Raw genomic sequence first — 19,072 nt, 5'->3', positions numbered from 1 at the left:
GGGCCTCTCACTGCTGTGGCCTCTCCCGTTGCGGAGCACAGGCTCCGGGGGCGCAGGCTCAGCGGCTATGGCTTACGGGCCCAGCCGCTCCGCGGCATGTGGGATCTTCCCGGACCAGGGCACGAACCCGTGTCCCCTGCATCGGCAGGCGGACTCAACCACTGCGCCACCAGGGAAGCCCCAGGAATTTTTAAGAATATCTGGTTCACCTTTAAATCACTCATAATATTATATTATATCGACATATTTTCAAACTATGCCCAAGCTAAATTAACATGCAAATTTTTGTATTTCAAATGAAGCATAAGAAAGTTACACAAAGAATGCTTCATATCTTCTGATTTAACTATTTTTCCTAAGATGTGGGCACTAAGAAAGTACCTTATACTTTTTTTGCTTTACATTAAAAAAAAAAAAAAAAGTCTTCCAGTTCCCAAGATACTCATCAAGCACTAAAAGTAGTCACCGTCTGGTAAGTATCATTCTATGTATCTACCTACACACAAATAATGCCTCTCCTTTACGGAGTTTATGCACTGAGATTACAGTAGCAATGTAATCTTTCCTACTGTGGTTATTAAAAAAAAAAAAACCCTATATATTAAACTTTATTATAAATGAGAAACATTATTATTATGAAATCTACGAATTGAAGACTGACTTGTTCATTGTAATTGATAGAATTCCAAGTCCAAACTAGTGAAATTCCACAAAGCGTTTAAGTTACTTCAAAACATGTTTATATAAAATTTCAAATGAGTTATTTTAGGTGGGATTCTAAGGCATCTACTTTAAGTCTCAACTGTGATGGGTTACTTAAAAACTAGAAGCATTCTTTCTGCCTGCATAGAATTATCAACGTACCGAAGTTAATTAAAAGAAAAAAATCTGCTTCAAGAAGCATATCCAATAACAGTTTACAGAGAATGATACAATGATAAATTTATCTCCATATCTATCTATTATAACAGACTTTTTCCGTTTCAAAACTGTACAATAGTTAAAATTAAATTAAATTAAATTAAATTAAAAATAAAAACTACCTAGGGCTTCCCTGGTGGCGCAGTGGTTGAGAGTCCGCCTGCCGATGCAGGGGACGCGGGTTCGTGCCCCGGTCCGGGAAGATCCCACATGCCACGGAGCCGCTAGGCCCGTGAGCCATGGCCGCTGAGCCTTTGCGTCCAAAGCCTGTGCTCCACAACGGGAGAGGCCATAACAGTGAGAGGCCCACGTACCGCAAAAAATAAATAAATAAAAATAAAATAAAATAAAATAAAAAAACAAAAACTACCTAATCTTGTACTTGAGGGAAGGTAAAAGATTTGTGGTGAGCTTTTAAGTTTTGTGGCTCTTCCTCAGAGTAACAGTTAGTCTTCACCTGTTCGTTCCTTTTCCTACAAAATCAATATTGCAATCAACTCTGTCAGAAAAAGGGCACTAAATTTCCAAATCAGCATCCAAGACACGAAAACTTCTACTATCTTTGAGCACCTATGAGGATAAACAGCGCCTTTTTATTCTCCCTCAGGTTCCAAAGCTTTTGTTTAATGTGGGATAGAATATTTATTCATTCAGATCGAGCAGACCCAGTAGTGTGGTTTCTAGCACTAAGAAAACTCTACCATGACAAAGGAATTTTGATATACAGTTATTTTCTATTAATTATTTGGTAAATCCATTTTTTACAGACAATAAATAGGTAAATATCAGCTCATGTCAAATAATCAAAATTCTGAATTGGTTGTGCATGTAAATAAATAAGATTTTAGGATAATTCCAAATGCTTATTAGAGCCAGTTTCTTTAACACCAACTGTTTCAATAAATTAAAAAGTAGCAAAATCAACTATATCTTTCCACTCGGTTTAAGAAAAGTCTAATAACAAAAAGGAACATGGAGAGTGCGATAACTAAATATTCAAATTTGGAATAACAAAGAGTAAACAATAACATAAAATGATAAAATTAAGATAATGTAAAGAGTCTCATTAAGACAAAAAAGGTAATTACTGTAGTGACTTAAAAAAAAGAAAAAAGGCAGCATACCTTGTCGTCTCCAGGGCAACGATATAAATTCTGGAAAGTGCTAATGATGTTATTACTAAATCTGGGTGCAAACACATCCTTTTCTTGACCGAACTGATGTCGAGATTGTCGTACAATAGAGTCAATAACATAAAGTCCAGGTACCTTGTATTCTGGTTTACACTGAAGAAAAAAAGAAGAGTGGGAAGGGACGCAAATGAGAAGGTTAAAATTCTTGATACACAAATGTCACCATAAATCCTGTACAAACACAAAAACACTGCTCATGCTGAGGTGATGAAAATTCCAGGTTGACTATTCCACACTGTCTCTGGAATGGCATTTGAAAGAATCTACTTTGGCTACTCTACATATTCAGTTCAACTGCCAATCACCTAAGTTCTGAAATAGGGCTGAGTAACTGGCTTGAACAATAAAAAACAAAAGATAAGGTACTGTTATAATAAAAAAAAACGTGTAATGATTTTGAAAAGCCAAATAAAAGGAAGCAGCAAATTCAGGGAAGAAAAGCACTGGTAAAAGCATTGCCAACATGCCTTAGACTTCATCTGAAACATACAGGGAAAGGATTTCTGTACTAATGAAGGAACAAATCAAATGACAAACTGTAACACTCCAAACACAATGAACCTAAAGTTTCAAAACTTTTCTCAAATACCACACCTATACAAAGGACAAGACACTACCATTATGATTCTAGGAATCTATCCTATGAAAACATTTTTTAGCTACTCCACTGATCAATGTTTCTCAACCTTATCCATTACCCAATCTGAGGAATATGAAAGTCTCCTACTTTCCTGAGCACAAGGAAGAATCCTTTTACTATCAAGCTCACTGCTTCGATTTCTTCCATATCCAGAAGCATAAGAACACCTGCCTCCCAAACAAATACTGATTAAAATGAAATTATGGCTGCAAAAAGCAGGTTCAAATTCTGGGTGTATTTAGGTAAGTATTTCACCCAGAGTAATTTCACAGAAATCACATATGAACTAAATCAAAATTGCATTCTTGAAAAACCTGGAAACCCAAGGACCAGTGGGTAAAGGATCCTCAATCCACCTCCAACACAGACATACATGCTTCTAAACAGGATTTTCAGTCAAGACAATGAGTGATTTCATTCTGCAAAAAGACTAGATGATTCTTCATTTGTTCCTTCAAATTCCTTCTAAGAACCTTCTCTTTAAGGTCATTATTAAGAAAATGAAGAGACCTTTAGCACCAATTCCATGTATCTACTGCAAGGTTCTGGCTGTTTAGTACTTGAAACATTTAATAAAAGGGCAGTAATGCTGGTGATTGGACATTAAAGTTTTAGGTTTAACCTACCAAAAAGTTTCAAAACTGTCTGCTCGGGCTTCCCTCGTGGCACAGTGGTTGAGAGTCCGCCTGCTGATGCAAGGGACACGGGACACGGGTTCGTGCCCCGGTCTGGGAGGATCCCACATGCCGCGGAGCGGCTGGGCCCGTGAGCCATGGCCGCTGAGCCTGCGCGCCCGGAGCCTGTGCTCCGCAATGGGAGAGGCCACAACAGTGAGAGGCCCGCGTACCGCAAACAAACAAACAAACAAAAACCTGTCTGCTCTGTTGAAAGTTACTGTTTTAAAAGTCTGAAATAGTTTTTTCCCTCATGTTCCCCCCAAATCTAGCATATCTGTCCCTCAGTTCATATATCTGGCCAAGGCTATTTTCCTTTGACTACCATACATTCAAAGAAATATTCACCTAGCCAGGCAAATAATACAACCAGTAAAGAAAAGAAAATTTTTTAAATTTAATGAAAAGCAAGACAACTCTGTTAAAAATCATCTATTTCCCAATGCTGAAAACACAGATAAAATAATCTGATATATAATCTATTACTTTATAGAAATGATTATCTTGAGACTAAGGCTAAATAATTTTTTTTTTTGCGGTATGTGGGCCTCTCACTGTTGTGGCCTCTCCCGTCGCAGAGCACAGGCTCCAGACGCGCAGGCTCAGCGGCCATGGCTCATGGGCCCAGCTGCTCTGTGGCATGTGGGATCCTCTCGGCCAGGGGCACAAACTCGCGTCCCCTGCATCGGCAGGCGGGCTCTCAACCACTGCGCTACCAGGGAAGCCCAAGGCTAAATAAATTTATAAGTTGCTGGTAAGAGTTAATAAAATTAATACCGAATGGTAAGTAATAAAAGCGATTAATGCAGTGAGTTTTGTTTAAACAAATACACCTTTTTCTCTGATTTATAATAAAAACTCGATTATAAACTCACAATACATAAGAATCATGAGTACATAACACAATAAATGGGCCTTCCTCGCCTACTGTGAAGATTCCAAAGCTTCAAAATTGTTAGCAGTTTTAGTATTAAGCTATAAAGATAATTCTTCTTCCACAATATCTTTAGAAACACTATATTAACGTTATGGTACAGAATTTCCTTCACCGACAGACTAGGCATTTTTATGTGTCTGCCACATAAAATGGCAAAAAAAAATTATGTACGATTTAAATGTTGTAGAAGTTTTAAAATTACAATATTTGGTAAACTTGGCTAAGTCACCAACTAGAAACTTGAGAGGCGAATTAAGACCAAAAAATCTGAAATGTTTTCAATCTCTTTTTCAAGTTCTAGCAGTACAGAATTCCTAAGACTCCAATGTCATGAGGTATTTTTTACACTTTGAATAACAATTGTGGCTATACTTCCAAAGCACTAAATGATGCTGACAGGAGCATGTAAGAAAAGAGGGCTGTCTCAGGAAACAGTTATACCTAATACCAAATGAATTCTCACAGTGAATAGTGCATGCTTCCAAAGGAAGGAGAGGAAAAGGAACCATTCTGAGACAGCCAGAGCATTCAGCTCTTCACAAGGTCTTCTCTCAGGAGAAACTTTTTAACCAGAGCCTAACTTGCCGAGGTTGTATTAGAGCCTAACTAACCCACACTTAGTGAAACAGAACCTGCATTTCAACAAGATCTCTAGGTAATTCCTGTGCACAAAAAGAGTTTAAGAAGCACTGTTTATAGACACTGAACCTTTTGAAAAAGATTTTTAAAAGCTTTAGAACAATGAAATTTTCCATTTGTATTTTCTAGTTGGATTTACCTAAAACACAGCATATGTGTTATTTTACCCCATGCCTTAAGCTTCAATTCACGAGTTGTTCACCTCAAAATATGTTTTACCAATACTTTAAGTTTTGAGAGGACAAGACTTTAAGAGAAAAAAGGTTAACTGATTTATTCAAGATTATCTAGCTAGTTTAGTGACACAGTAATATCACTTTGATTCATGCTCCAGTCAACTATTTTCGTTCAAGAAACACACTGCAACCTTGCCAAGTCCTTAATGCCATTTACCTCTGATCCTCAAACTGGTTCAGCTTACATCTAGGCATGAACAATGGGTAGAATACAAAACCCAAATTCAATTATCCTACAGTACAATTTTACAAGTTATAAAAGTTACGTACTCCTCCCAAAAAACGTGGCACAAATAGGGCACTGATCACAAAGGGGCAAAGAAATATAATCTAGTCACCTCGGGCCCTGGTTACAAAAAAAATTACTAAGTGTATGCCAAACAGCTGTTTTCAACTTCATCTCCCTCTGCTTACCCTGGAAAATGGAACTTCAGGTCTATATAATAAGATGTAGGATGTGTAATGCCCTAATGGATGAGACAAAATGAATCAGCAGAAGGAAAGTGGCTGGTATTTTTACTACATTTTACTACATCTTATCTAAAAGGAAGACTGCTCTCTAAGCATTCAGCTTCAAATAACAAGGGAGAATTTCTTTAAAGGCTATAAAAAATAATGAATCTGTAATTTCATTAAAAATCAATCATATTGGGGGGCTTCCCTGGTGGCACAGTGGTTAACAATCTGCCTGCCAAAGCAGGGGACACGGGTTCAAGCCCTGGCCCGGGAAGATCCCATATGCCGCGTGAAGCAACTAAGCCCGTGCGCCCCAACTACTGAGCCTGCGCTCTACAGCCCACGAACCACAATTACTGAGCCCGCGTGCCTAGAGCCCGTGCTCTGCAACAAGAGAAGCCACCGCAACGAGAAGCCTGCGCACCTCAACGAAGAGTAGCCCCCGCTCGCCGCAACTAGAGAAAGCCCGCACACAGCAACAAAGACCCAACGCAGCGAAAAATAAATAAATTAATTAATTAATTAATTTTAAAAAAATCAATCATATTGAAACATTTTCTTCAAGGGATGGATGCTCACTACAGCAATGCAAATTAACAAAAACATCTATCTGAAAGCTTTTGTTTTTAGAATTATCCAAAAAGCACTTTCATTTTATCTCTTAATCAGATATTAAAACAAATGGAATCACTTCTGAACAGTCCATCAAAACAATTTAAACTTGGGTATTTGATTTAAAAGAGAAGAGTGCAGGCCATTAATCTATAGTTACAAAACATTTAGCATATATACAGAAAATTATATACTTACTTTCTGAATGAATTTCTCAACACTCTGTACCACATGTTTATAGAACTAAAAGAAAAAACAGAAATGTGGTTTTAAACGTTTGATTAGAACCTTCCTGCTAAACATACGGTTTAACATAGCTTCAAAGGTCTATCAAAGCAATGAATTTTAATCATGAATTTTGATTAAATTCATGATTAAACTAGCTATGATTAGTAAAGGGATTCTTCAAGTAGGTGCATGATCAGTATATCCAAAGTGTGTTACGTTAACACAGATACAAAAGAATTCTATTACAGTCTTTAAGAAAGCAAACTTTCACAAATAGTTAGGTTGACAGCAAAATACTGGTGGTTAAGACACTGGTAGATGTACATTCTTCCTTCCTGGAAAAAAAGGAAAGCTCTCCTTTAGTACCGTTTTATTGGCTAAATTAGGTTAGTACTAGAAAAATCAAGTAACTGAAAATAAAGAGCATTAATAAATGTGTGCAAGGGAGATGTTTTCAACTTCATTATCTTCTTCTGCTTCTCCTGGAAAATGTAAATGCAAGCAAGTATATATAACAAAACACAGAGATGTATAATGAGCAGGAAGAGAAGTGAGCACACACATTAAAAATTAGAAGTGAGCACACACATTAAAAATCAGAAGTGAGCACATACATTAAAAATTAGAAACGGGCTCTATCAATTATGCGAAAACTTAAGATTTAAGTTTTATGAAACAACACTATGAATAAACATGAAAATAAATAAGATGAAAATTACAGGTTAAACAAAAATCTGGAATTTGTACCTAATTTAATTTTAATAGCTCAATGGCAACTGCACAATCAGCACATTTCTGTTTAAAAGAAACTATCCTGAATTGTACTTCTATTTATATTTCTGATTCCATGAATTATGCTCTTTAGGGACATCCCCTTAGACTGAAGAGACACAAGAACTTTCAACTGAACTACACCAAGAAATCCAACATTTATAAAGTCAAAAACAAAGGAAAACCGGGACTTCCTTGGTGGTGCAGTGGTTAACATTCCATGCTCCCAATGCAGGGGGCCCAGGTTTGATGCCTGGTCAGGGAACTAGATCCCACGTGCATGCTGCAACTAGGAGTTCGCATGCCGCAACTAAGAGTTCGCATGCCGCAACTAAGACCTGGCCCAACCAACCAACCAACCAACTAACTAACTAACTAAATGTATATAAAAAGGCGTATTTTAAAAATATATAGGAAAATCTCATTACTCATATTCACCAAATCAAAATCTACAATAAAAGTTTCCTTACTACAAAGTAACAGTTTATGCTACAGTTTAAGTTACTCAAGTAAAAAAAAGCCAAACTACTTAAAAGTTATTAGGCACTTTATAAGTAACTAAGCATTTAAAATCAATATATAAAATAGTAATTACACACTGAGTGGTTTTTATTAAATATTAATTTTTTTAGGAAGACATCTTGGCAGTGCTTCTTGCTTCTAGTTACTTCATGTACTATATGTAATTCAGAGTAAAACAACTTACTGTTAATTCACAGATACTCAACTCACATAGGCCTTCTTCCACAATAGGTTATCAGAAGTTTTGTTGACAGTGTGCAATGTTAACAAGCACCCAGAAAAATAATCATGTCTCTAAACATTGACAGAAAGCCAATGACTTACCTTAATATGAAACACAATATCATCTAAATCTGATTTAAAAGGCAGTTCAAATATCAACTTACATATGTATCAAATGCAGTTTAAATTAATACAGTACTGCAAAACGGTCTGAACTCTTCAAAAATGTCAATGTAATGACAAAGAAAACAAAAACAAAACAAAGCAAAAAGGCTGGGTGACAGGATAAATAAATGACAGAATCTCGACTGGATCCTGAAAATGCACAGGTGCATGTGCTAAAGTTAATACTGAGACAACTGGTAAATGAAAGTGTAGATTATATATTAGATAATAATATTATATCAAAGTGAAATTTCTTGCACGTGATGTGTATTTGGTTACCTAGGAAATCTCTTTGCTTTAGGACATTCAAATTCAAGTATTTAGGGACTACGTGCTATTCTGAATGAACACTGAAACGAACTCTCAAATGATTCAGCCAAAAAAACGTGAAAGTATGTATGTACGTGCTTCAGAGTGTGTGTGTGTGTGTACACGCGTGTGTAGAAATAAACCAAATGTAGCAAGATATTAACACCTGGTGAATCTAAGAGGCTATGTGTTGCTCATTATATTGTGCAACATGTTTGTGTTTTTTCAAAATTAAAAACATTAAGACAGTACCAATAAATCAAAGTAGTACAGTATATAACATGTTTAGACTCATTAATTGAGAGAAAATCAAAATCTAGCTGTTTTTATTCTGACTGTTTTGCAAATTACTTCTCTTAGACCCTTCCAACATGTGAAAAATGGAAATAATGTTAATACCTATTCCTTAAAGAGTCTTAATTAAAAAGTATTCTGTTCAACAAAAGGTTATATTAAATGCATCAATTATTAATTTTCACAGAATAAAAATGGTAATAATATACACGTTCGCATACTCTCAGCATCATGACCATAAAAATCAGATCACAATGAAGAAGAGTATAAAGCAAGCAGAAGAGACTAACATTCTATATTGAGTCTATCAGATAAACTGAAAAATCACTTCTTTGAAGAATTCTGTATCTTAAGTGTGTTTACTGGTCACTGTCCTTATCCCTTCTTTGATATTCTGCATATAAATACAGGGATTTGAACTATAATACTGTCAGATATTAATTATAAGTTTGAAAACTAAGTTTGGGGCATTAGAACACTGCAAAATCAACTACCTAAATTTTCTCCTAGTTGTGATTCTCTGTAAAGAATTTGTTAAATCTAACAGATAACGCTATTAGTCAAAGACAATTTATTCAGGGAATTCCCTGGCGGTCCAGTGGTTAGGACTCCGGCGCTTTCACTGCCGGGGCCCGGGTTTGATCCCTGATCAAGGAAATAAAATCCCATAAGCAGCGAAGTGTGGCCAGAAACAAACAAACAAACAAAAAAACAAAAAAGACGACTTATTTAAATAATGGTGCTTCTGGTTATGAGCTAATGCTCAGAGCAGGAAAACATATCACCAAATATCTATAGGTTAATACCTACTTAATTAAAAATAAGCACTCACTCATTCTCAATTTTAACAACCCTACTAGAGCAGGGAGTCTTAGCTTTGGGGACAAGAACATTTTGGAGAGATGTCTATGGTCAAGCTTCATAAGGTCCCTAAAACCAAGAAATTTTATGCAAAATTCTGTACATATGTGTATTTCTCTAGAGATGACCCAACCTTTTCCTGAGATTTTCAGAAGTATCCGTAAGTCAAAACCACTGTTATCCGAACAATGGCTAAATACCTGTGGCCCCTTCCCACAGTTTAAATGTCCTATGTACAATGAAGCCCAATTATTTTCCATAATGGCCCATTTTTAAATCTATAATACAATCAATAAGAAAAAGAACAATACATTAATTTTTTTAAAGAAACCTTTTCTTAACTTGTATCTCAAGATTCTGTAAAGTCAGTGTGACAAATAACAATGTTAAACACATTCTCCACAACGTGGCTACATCTAAAATCTTACCTAAGAAAAATAAGGGAAAATGATTGCTTCCAAGTTTATGGAAGAATATTTATCAAGATATTAAGCGTTTATCTCTAGGTGAGAGAGTTTGCAGGTGACAGATTTTCATTTTTGTGTTTTTTCCCTTGAACATGTACTAACTCTGAAAAGAGGAAGACAACATATAATCTATAAAAATCATCCCTCCTCCAAAATATTAGTGTAGTATTTCCTTTGAAAAACACAAGAATAAAAGGTGTTACTCACCTTAATAGCTTTGATGGCTGCTTTAGTAATTTGGGTCATTTTCGCTTTAGAAATGGGTGGCTTGTAGTCATTCAGGGAATACAACTGATGAAAAAGAAGAACAAACTTTAAACACAGCAAAACTGGTCTCTAAGCAATTACATGAAATTACCAACCATTTCTATTTTTATATCCTCAGTGAAATTAAAGTGCTGCTTTTCTTTTAAAAATCAAGTTCAACATTATTAGCCATCAAGCAAATACACATCAAAACCACAATGAGATTATCACTTTACACTTACTTGCTTATAATCAAAAAGACAAGTGTTAGCAAGGATGTAGAGAAACGAACCCTTATCCACATTACTAATGGGAATGTAAAATGGTGCAGCAGCTTTGGAAGACATTTCGCCAGTTTTTCAAAAAATGGAAAATAATATGACCCAGGAATTCCACTCCCAGGTATATACCCAACAGAGGTGAAAATATACGTTCCCATAAAAACTTGTACACAAATGGTCACTGCAGCATTATTCATAAAAAATTCATTTAAAAAGTGGAAACCACCTAAATGTCCATCAACTGAGAAATGGATAAACAAAATTTCTTCTACCCATTCAATGAAATATTAGCCATGAAAATGGAATGAAGTACTGACACATGCTACAACATGGATGAACCTTGAAAACATGCTCAGTTTAAAAAGCCATATTTAAAACATGTTACAGAATTGCATTTATATGAAATGTCCAGAAAAGGCAAATCTATTGGTGACTATCTAGAGCTGGAGAGAAATGAGAAGTGATAACTAATGAGTAAAGCATGTTTTTCAGGTGACAAAAATATTCTCAAATTGACTGTGGTGATGACTGCACAACCATACTAAAAACCACTGAATTATACACTTTCAATTGGTTAACTGCATGGTATGTGAATTATCTCTCAATATAATTGTTTTTAGAAGTCAAGAGATCTAATATTTAGCAATAATCCCACCCCCCTTCCCCAAATTTTTGTTTTAAGATTTCTCATGTACGCAAAGGATAATAATACTGCTTAGAGAGAAAACGGATGAAGACAAGGTGGGGTATCAGGCAAAAGACAAATAACTAAGCTTAAATAAATACTGATGAAAACTGGTACTAAATGATGTTGGGAATTTAACTACAATGCTATAAGATATTAACTAGAAGCCTGGAAACTAAGCTTTGGCCCTCAGAACATCGCAAAAACAACTTGAACAGACTTGCAAAGCAACTCAAAACAAGACTGGTTGGTTAAACAACTAGGGAGTCCTCTAGAGCAGGGCTCCCCAACCCCCGGGGCAGGACAGCAGTTGTCCATGGCCTGTTAGGAACCAGGCCACACAGCAGGAGGTGAGCGGGGGGCGAGTGAGCGAAGCTCCATCTGCTGCTCCACGTCACTCCTGTTCCCGCCTGAACCATCCACCCCGGCCCCCCAACCCCGTCCATGGAAAAACTGTCTTCCACGAAACCGGTCCCTGGTGCCAAAAAGGTCGGGGACTGCTGCTCTATAGCCTTTGCTCCAGCAGCCCTTTATAACCTATTCATCATTGAATTCTACTGATTTTTATCCAATTTCCTCCATGTGTGCCTCTTCTTCCTCCAACCACCACCATGACCACAGTCCAAACTACTTTCATCTTGCACATTGAGATAGCATGTCTATCTTTTCAAAAACTAATCTGATCAGGTGACTGATACTCACCCACTTCCTCTACCACCCTAAAAGGTTCAATGACTTCCCACTCTTTGGAGCTACACAAAAATCTACACATACAAGGCCCTTGCCTGATCTAATTCCTGTCTACCTTTCCACTCTCATCTCATACCATGCTCCTCTCCCCAACTCTCTGCCCTAGGCACAATGGTCTTTTTTCAGTTCCCTGCCACAGAGCCTTTAAAAATGGGCTTGTTTCCTCAATCTGGAATAGAACTAGGGCCTTCCTACTAGTTTATGCATACTCATTCATCTTAGTTAAAGCATCACCTAATGAGGAAAGCCTTCTCTACATCTCCCCAACCAGAGCTACACCACTTTTTTTTTTTTTTTTTTTTGCGGTACGCGGGCCTCTCACCATTGTGGCCTCTCCCATTTTGGAGCACAGGCTCTGGATGCACAGGCTCAGCGGCCAAGGCTCACGGGCCCAGCCGCTCCATGGCATGTGGGATCTTCCCGGACCGGGGCACGAACCCGTGTCCCCTGCATCGGCAGGCAGACTCTCAACCACTGCGCCACAAGGGAAGCCCCTATACCACCTTTTATACCCTCATTGTACTGTCACTCACCTCTGAAGAATTCATCACAGAATTTGACACTTACTTGCATGATTATTTAACTAATATTTGACTTTTAAAAGGACTGTCCCAAAGGGTGACAAAGACTGACATCCTTGAGACAAAGGATGTAAGTTCCTTTAATGCAGTTTAAGCAATAAGACGCTAACTGAACACCAAGAGCTGTCCAAACTGAAATCAACCTTGGGAGAAGTATAAACGTCTTTCCCTTTAAGTTCCCACAGAGGTGTCCACTTGTTGATGATACTGCCCAACCGGTGTTAGGATCCCATCAGATCATTTAAGAAGCTACCTCTGTCAAACTCACAGGGAATTTTAATATACTCATGGCCTCAATTCCTGTCTGCTTTGGAAAATCTAACTGTATGCCAATCACCTCACTAGGTGCAAAATAACATCAACACAGTGTTTTCAGCAAGCTGTGTAAAGCAAAGGTCAATTTCCCAGAAGTTCTTAGTAGGCCCAGACTGCAGCCCATCTGAGATCCAGACCTGCCCTCTCCTACTAAAGAATAAGCTCTAAGAAGAGAAACTCTGCCTTTTTTGCTTAGATTTTTCCCCCCTTTGTCCAAACTGTATCACTCAGTGTCTGGCAGAGAATAAGAATTCGTTGAGAATAAGAATTTGTTAAGAATAAATTAAAATGAACAAATACATATAAGACACAGCATTGTACAAGCTTTGCACAGAAAGACCTGGATTTTAATTCCAACTATGTTACCTTATTACAAAGTTGCTAAACCTCTTAACCTTAGTTTTCTCGTTTAGAAAACAGAAGCAATACTCATTTCACAGAAACATTGCATATAAAGCTTTTAGAACACACTTAAGTCACTCAACAGGGTTAGCCACTATTAAATTAAAATCCTTCTCTTTGGAGGCATTCTCCATTTAATGAATAATATTAAAGTATGCATCAAACATTTATTCATTCAGGTACCTGAAGGTACATTCCATAGTACTTTATATGACTGGGGCAAAGAAGAGGCACCAGGGTCTTCCTATAGTTGACAATACATTACTTCTTTCATTTTGTGTGGTAAAGCCCTAAAGTTTCAATCAAGTACTGGTCCACATTCTAGCAGATCAAAAACTTTGCTCTCTTTCTTCCTTCCTTTTTTAATGGGGCGGGGGGAGGTTGGGAGAATGAGGTACGGAAAATATAACTTAGACTTGTAAAACATTTCAACAGCATGAAAAGTCAGCTCTTATCAGAGACCCTCTTTATTTTTTTAAATTAATTTATTTACTTTTATTATTTGGCTGTGTCAGGTCTTAGTTGCGGCCCTCGGGGTCTTCGCTGCAGCATGCAGGATCTTTCGTTATGGCGTGCAGGGGTCGCGGGGGCTCAGCAGCTGCAATGCATGGATTTAGCTGCCCCTCGGCATGTGGAATCTTAGTTCCCTGATCAGGGCTTGAACCCGTGTCCCCTGCATCGGACGGTGGATTCTTATCCACTGCACTACCAGGGATGTCTGAGAGACCCTCTTTTTAATACTGCAGAAACTTAAGGTATTACTTAGAAAAATACTAAGCAATTAAGTACTTTTCAAAGGCCCACTGAATACATGTGCTTCCAACTAACCATTTATCTAGATTCTCTAAAATCTCATTTCTTTATTAAATCTGACAGCCAGAAAAGAGGCATAGATCACCTCATCTAGTTCTTCACAGAATGCCTTTACTAAAATTTAATGAAGTCCCAGTCCTGACATGTCCTTTCTTTGGCTACTCAAGACTTATGGATTCAAAGGAAAGATACTAAACAACAGCCTGGGCTTTCAGTCTAACTCATTCATTCTTTTGTTTTTCAACTCCTTTCAGTTACACTGAAGAGTGCTCTTTCAATCAGTAACATTTAAATTTTCTATTCTATCACTTGTACATACGACATGAAATGCACATTTTTAGATCTGAAAACAACTTCTTCAAATCAAATCAGCTTCTAATGACTTCAATCAAGGTTTGAGAAATCTTTAACCTAAACGGAGATTTCTCAGTGCCTGCTGGCTACTCCCCCAAAAAACTCATTTCTAATAAAGAGTTTTTAAGTTGTCCATTATTGATTAGGCCAGGGGTCAGCACAGTAAATATTTTAGGCTTTGGAGACTACACAGTTGCTATCGCACAACAGGCATATTTCACTTCACCGTGCTTTGCAGACGGCGTATTTTTAGCACACTGAAGGTTGTGGCAACCCTGTGTCAGTGAAGGAGGCAGGGTGACAGACCTCTTGCACCAAACAGTCAAGTTGCGAATACAAAGGAAAAGGTCTTGAAGGAAATTTAAAGTGCTATTCCAGTGAATACGTGAATGATGAGCCAGCAAACCAGCCTTACTGCTGATATGGAGAAAGTTTCAGTGGTCTGGATAGAAGATTAAACCAGACACCACATTCCCTTAAGCCAAAGCCAAATCCAGAGCCAGTCCCTAACTCTCTTCAATTCTCTGAAGGCCGAGAGAGGAGAGAAAGCTGCAGTAGAAAAGTGTGAAGCTAGCAGAGGTGATTCATGAGATTTAAGGAAAGATGCCATCTCCATAACATCAAAGTGCAAGGAGAAGCAGCAAGTGCTGATGGAGAAGCTGCAGCAAGTTATCCAGAAGATCTAGCTCAGACCATTAATGAAAGTGGCTAAACTAAACAACAGATTTTCAATGTAGACAAAACAGCCTTATGTTGGAAGAAGACGCCATGTAGGACTTTCTAGCTAGAGAGGAGAAGTCAATGCCTGGTTTCAAAGTTTCAAAGGACAGGCTGACTCTCCTGCTGGGGGCTAATGCAGCTGGTGACTAGCTGAAGCCAATGCTCATTTACCATTGTGGAAATCCTACTGCCTTGAAGAATTATGCTCAATCTACTATGCCTGTGCTCTCTAAATGGAATTAACAAAACCTGGAGGACAGCACATCTATTTACAAGATGGCATACTGAATATTTTAAGCTCACTGTTGAGACCTACTCTACTGCTCAGAAAAAAAAAAATTCCTTTCAAAATATTACTGCTCACTGACAATGCACCTGGTCACCCCAGAGCTCTGAAGGAGATGTACAATGAGATTAATGTTTTCATGTCTGCCAATACAACATCCATTCTGTAGCCCATGGACTGAGGTGTCATTTCAACTTTCAAGTCTTATTAAGAAATATATTTCGTAAGGTTATAGCTGCAATAGAGAGTGATTCTTCTGATGAATCTAGGCAAAGTAAATTGAAAACCTTCTGGAAAGGTTTCACCATTCTTGATGCCATTGAGAATATTCATGATTCATGGGAAAGGGTCAAAATATCAACGTTAACAGGAGTTTGGAAGAAGCTGATTCCAACCCTCATGGTTGACTTCGAGGGGTTCAAGACTTCATTGAGGAAGTAACTGCAGTTGTGGTAGAAATAGCAAGAGAAGTAGAATTAGAAGTGGAGCCTGAAGATGTGACTGAATTGCTGCAATCTCATGATAAAATTTTAAAGGATGAGGAGTTGCTTCTTATGGATGAGCAGAGAAAGTGGTTTCTTGAGACAGAATTCTATCCTGGTGAAGATGCTGTGAAGACTGCTGAAATGACCACAAAGGATACAGAATATTATATAAACATGGTTGATAAGGCAGGATTTCAGAGGACTGACTCCAATTTGAAAGTTCTACTATGGAAAAATGCTTTTAAACAGCACTGCATTCTACAGAAAAATTGTTTGTAAAAGGAAGAATCAATCCATGCAACAAAAACTTCACTGTTGTCTTAAGGAATTATTACCATGGCCATCCCAAACTTCAGCACCACAACCCTGATCAGTCAGCAGCCATCAACAGTGAGGCAAGACCCTCCACCAGCAAAAAGTTACAAGTCGCCAAAGGCTGAGATGATGGTATTTTTTAGCAGTAAGTTTTAAAAACAAAGTATGTACATTTTTTAGACTGAATGCTACTGCACACTAGTATAGTGTAAACATAACTTTAATATGTACTGGGAAAGCAAAAATTCATGTGACTTGCTTTATTGCAAAATTTGCTTTATTGTGGTGGTCTAGAACCAAACCCGAAACATCTGAAGTATGCCTGTACTCAGCACTACCCCTGGGTAAAGAAAGCAGCCACAAACAATTCATATGTGAATGGGCAGGGTGTGTTCCAACATAACCTTTTTACAAAACCAGGTCAACCCGATATTGGGCAATTTTATTTCTCAATCCTACAAACACTCCACTTTGTTTGTTTTTGGATAAACACGACACTCTCACGTCCTGCAAAGTGTATTCAGGCCTTTCCTCATCTATGCACTGAGTAAAGGCTCATTACCCAAAATTTAACAAAATGTACTTCATGCTTGTTATTTCGAGCAAACTCTTCACTTCAAAAATTTTAGTGCCTTTCCCAATTTGAGCAATATTAAATGCATTCTACCATGACCCTGGGAGAGTGCAACAAAAAAACATGTGACCTGACAAACCCAAGAGAACCATTAAATTGGGGTAAAATCTTGCTCATTTACAGACTAATCTTATGCCTTCAAGGTTGATTCTATGTCCAATATGAATTAACCTTAAGTGTGAACCTAAAATATTAATCAATCCAATTCATTTTTCTCTACAATGGTCCTTCAGGGCCTTGAGAGTACTAGAGTTAGGATCCTTCAAATCTCCTAAGAAATCAGACAATCACAAAAGTTCCTGGATCCAACACAATCTTGGTACTTTCAATTCAAGACAGCATGCTGACCACCTTTTCTTTTTCTTCTTCTTACTGGCAGGACAAAAAAGGAATAATTTTTTAAAGGTATTTAAAACTCACAATAAAAAGTAGAATGGGAATGGGAACAGAATAAGCAGACAAGAAAACTTCCAGAAAATGGAAATGTGATAAGAGGACTGGTTAACTGATGAAACAAAGAGAAAACCGCAAGCCCCAAAACACACAGATACAGCCAAAGAGGGAAATAATTTGCCCTGCAAAAATCCAGTCTCCCCATTCAAAATCAAGGTATTCAGGGCTTCCCTGGTGGCGCAGTGGTTCAGAGTCCGCCTGCCGATGCAGGGGACACAGGTTTGTGCTCCTCCGGTCTGGGAAGATCCCACATGCCGTGGAGCGGCTGGGCCCGTGAGCCATGGCCGCTGAGCCTGCACGTCCGGAGCCTGTGCTCCGCAACGGGAAAGGCCACAGCAGTGAGAGGCCCGCGTACCGCAAAAAAAAAAAAAAAAAAAAATCAAGGTATTCAGAGGGCAAGACCAGCACAAGTGAACTAATGCCTCACCTACCGTTGCAAAATGTCACTGTCTAAAACTGACCATTAAAGAAACACATATAAAATTATTGCTTAGTGATATGAAGGTTATCATCAGAAGTGTTATGAATTAAAACACTGTTCTTTTTGGAGATCCAGCACAGGGTGAGAAGAAAGAGCTTCCAATAAAATCTCTTTTGTACTTAAAAAGAAACTACACGCATACGTTATTCTGAAAAATGTAACAATTATATTTTAATACAATCTTGTTTTTAACTCCACTTGCCAACCCTGGCCTTCTACAGTATCTCTCCCCCAAAGTTCATATGTTGAAGTCCCAATGCCTAACGTGACTGTGCAGTGACCACTGAACAATGCAAGAGTTAGGGGTGATGACCCTCCACATAGTCAAAAACCCACATATAACTTATAGCCAGCCCTCCATATCTATGGTTCTGTATCCGTGGATTCAACCAACCACGGGTTGTTTAGTACTGTAGCATTTACCACTGAAAAAATTCCACATATAAGTGAACCCTCACAGTTCAAACCCGTGTTGTTCAAGGGTCAACTGTATTTGAAAATAGGGCCTTTATGGAGGTATTGTATTTAAGGTTAAATGAGGTCATAAGAGTGAAGGCCTTATCCAATAAAATTACTGTCCTTCTAAGAGACACCAGAGAACTAGCTCCCTCTCACAGCCATGTGAAGACACACATAAGAAGGCTACAAGGCAACTAGGACCTGAGGGTGGTTGCTAGGAACTCCGAAAGACACCCAGCCCATAGCCAGCAAATAAAATGGAGACCTCAGTCCTACAATGGCAAGGAACTGTATTAAGCCAACAATTTGAATGAGCTGGGCAGAGGACCACAAATTTCAAATGAGAGCACAGCCTGCCTGGCTGACACCCTGACTTCGACCTAGTGAGCCCATCAGCAGAGGACCCAGCTAACCAGTGCCTGATCCTGACCCACAGAAATTGTGAAGTAAGTACATGGCGCTTAAGCCGCAAGCTAAGTTTGTGGCAATGTGTTACAGAGCAACAGAAAATGAATAAAGTAGAAGAAAGCCGTGAACGATTTACCTTAATTCTCTAACTTGACTGTATAGATTTTTTTACTTTTCATAAATATTTTTGCAAAAACCATTTTTATAATTCAAAGTATTCAACAGAAATTAAAAATTCAAAATAAAACAATTCTCTG

General features: G+C 38.0%; 1 protein-coding gene across 4 annotated transcripts in view; it reads right to left on the bottom strand.

Annotated features, from left to right (window-relative positions):
* The window catches only part of SCAF8 (SR-related CTD associated factor 8), an 81,315-nt gene that overhangs the window by 38,635 nt on the left and 23,608 nt on the right, over nt 1-19,072 (bottom strand). For all 4 annotated transcript variants that reach the window (XM_007451346.1, XM_007451345.1, XM_007451343.1 and 1 more), the window contains 3 exons: nt 10,355-10,438; nt 6,507-6,551; nt 2,046-2,207 (listed from right to left, as the gene is read on the bottom strand). In XM_007451346.1, the coding sequence (XP_007451408.1) occupies nt 2,046-2,207; nt 6,507-6,551; nt 10,355-10,438 (291 nt within the window). The remainder of the gene's footprint in view (nt 1-2,045; nt 2,208-6,506; nt 6,552-10,354; nt 10,439-19,072) is intronic.

Source organism: Lipotes vexillifer, unplaced genomic scaffold (assembly GCF_000442215.2).
Source record: "Lipotes vexillifer unplaced genomic scaffold, Lipotes_vexillifer_v1.1 scaffold935, whole genome shotgun sequence".
In the NCBI taxonomy this organism is placed as follows: Eukaryota; Metazoa; Chordata; class Mammalia; order Artiodactyla; family Lipotidae; genus Lipotes; species Lipotes vexillifer.
This window is presented reverse-complemented; position numbering and strand designations above follow the sequence as displayed.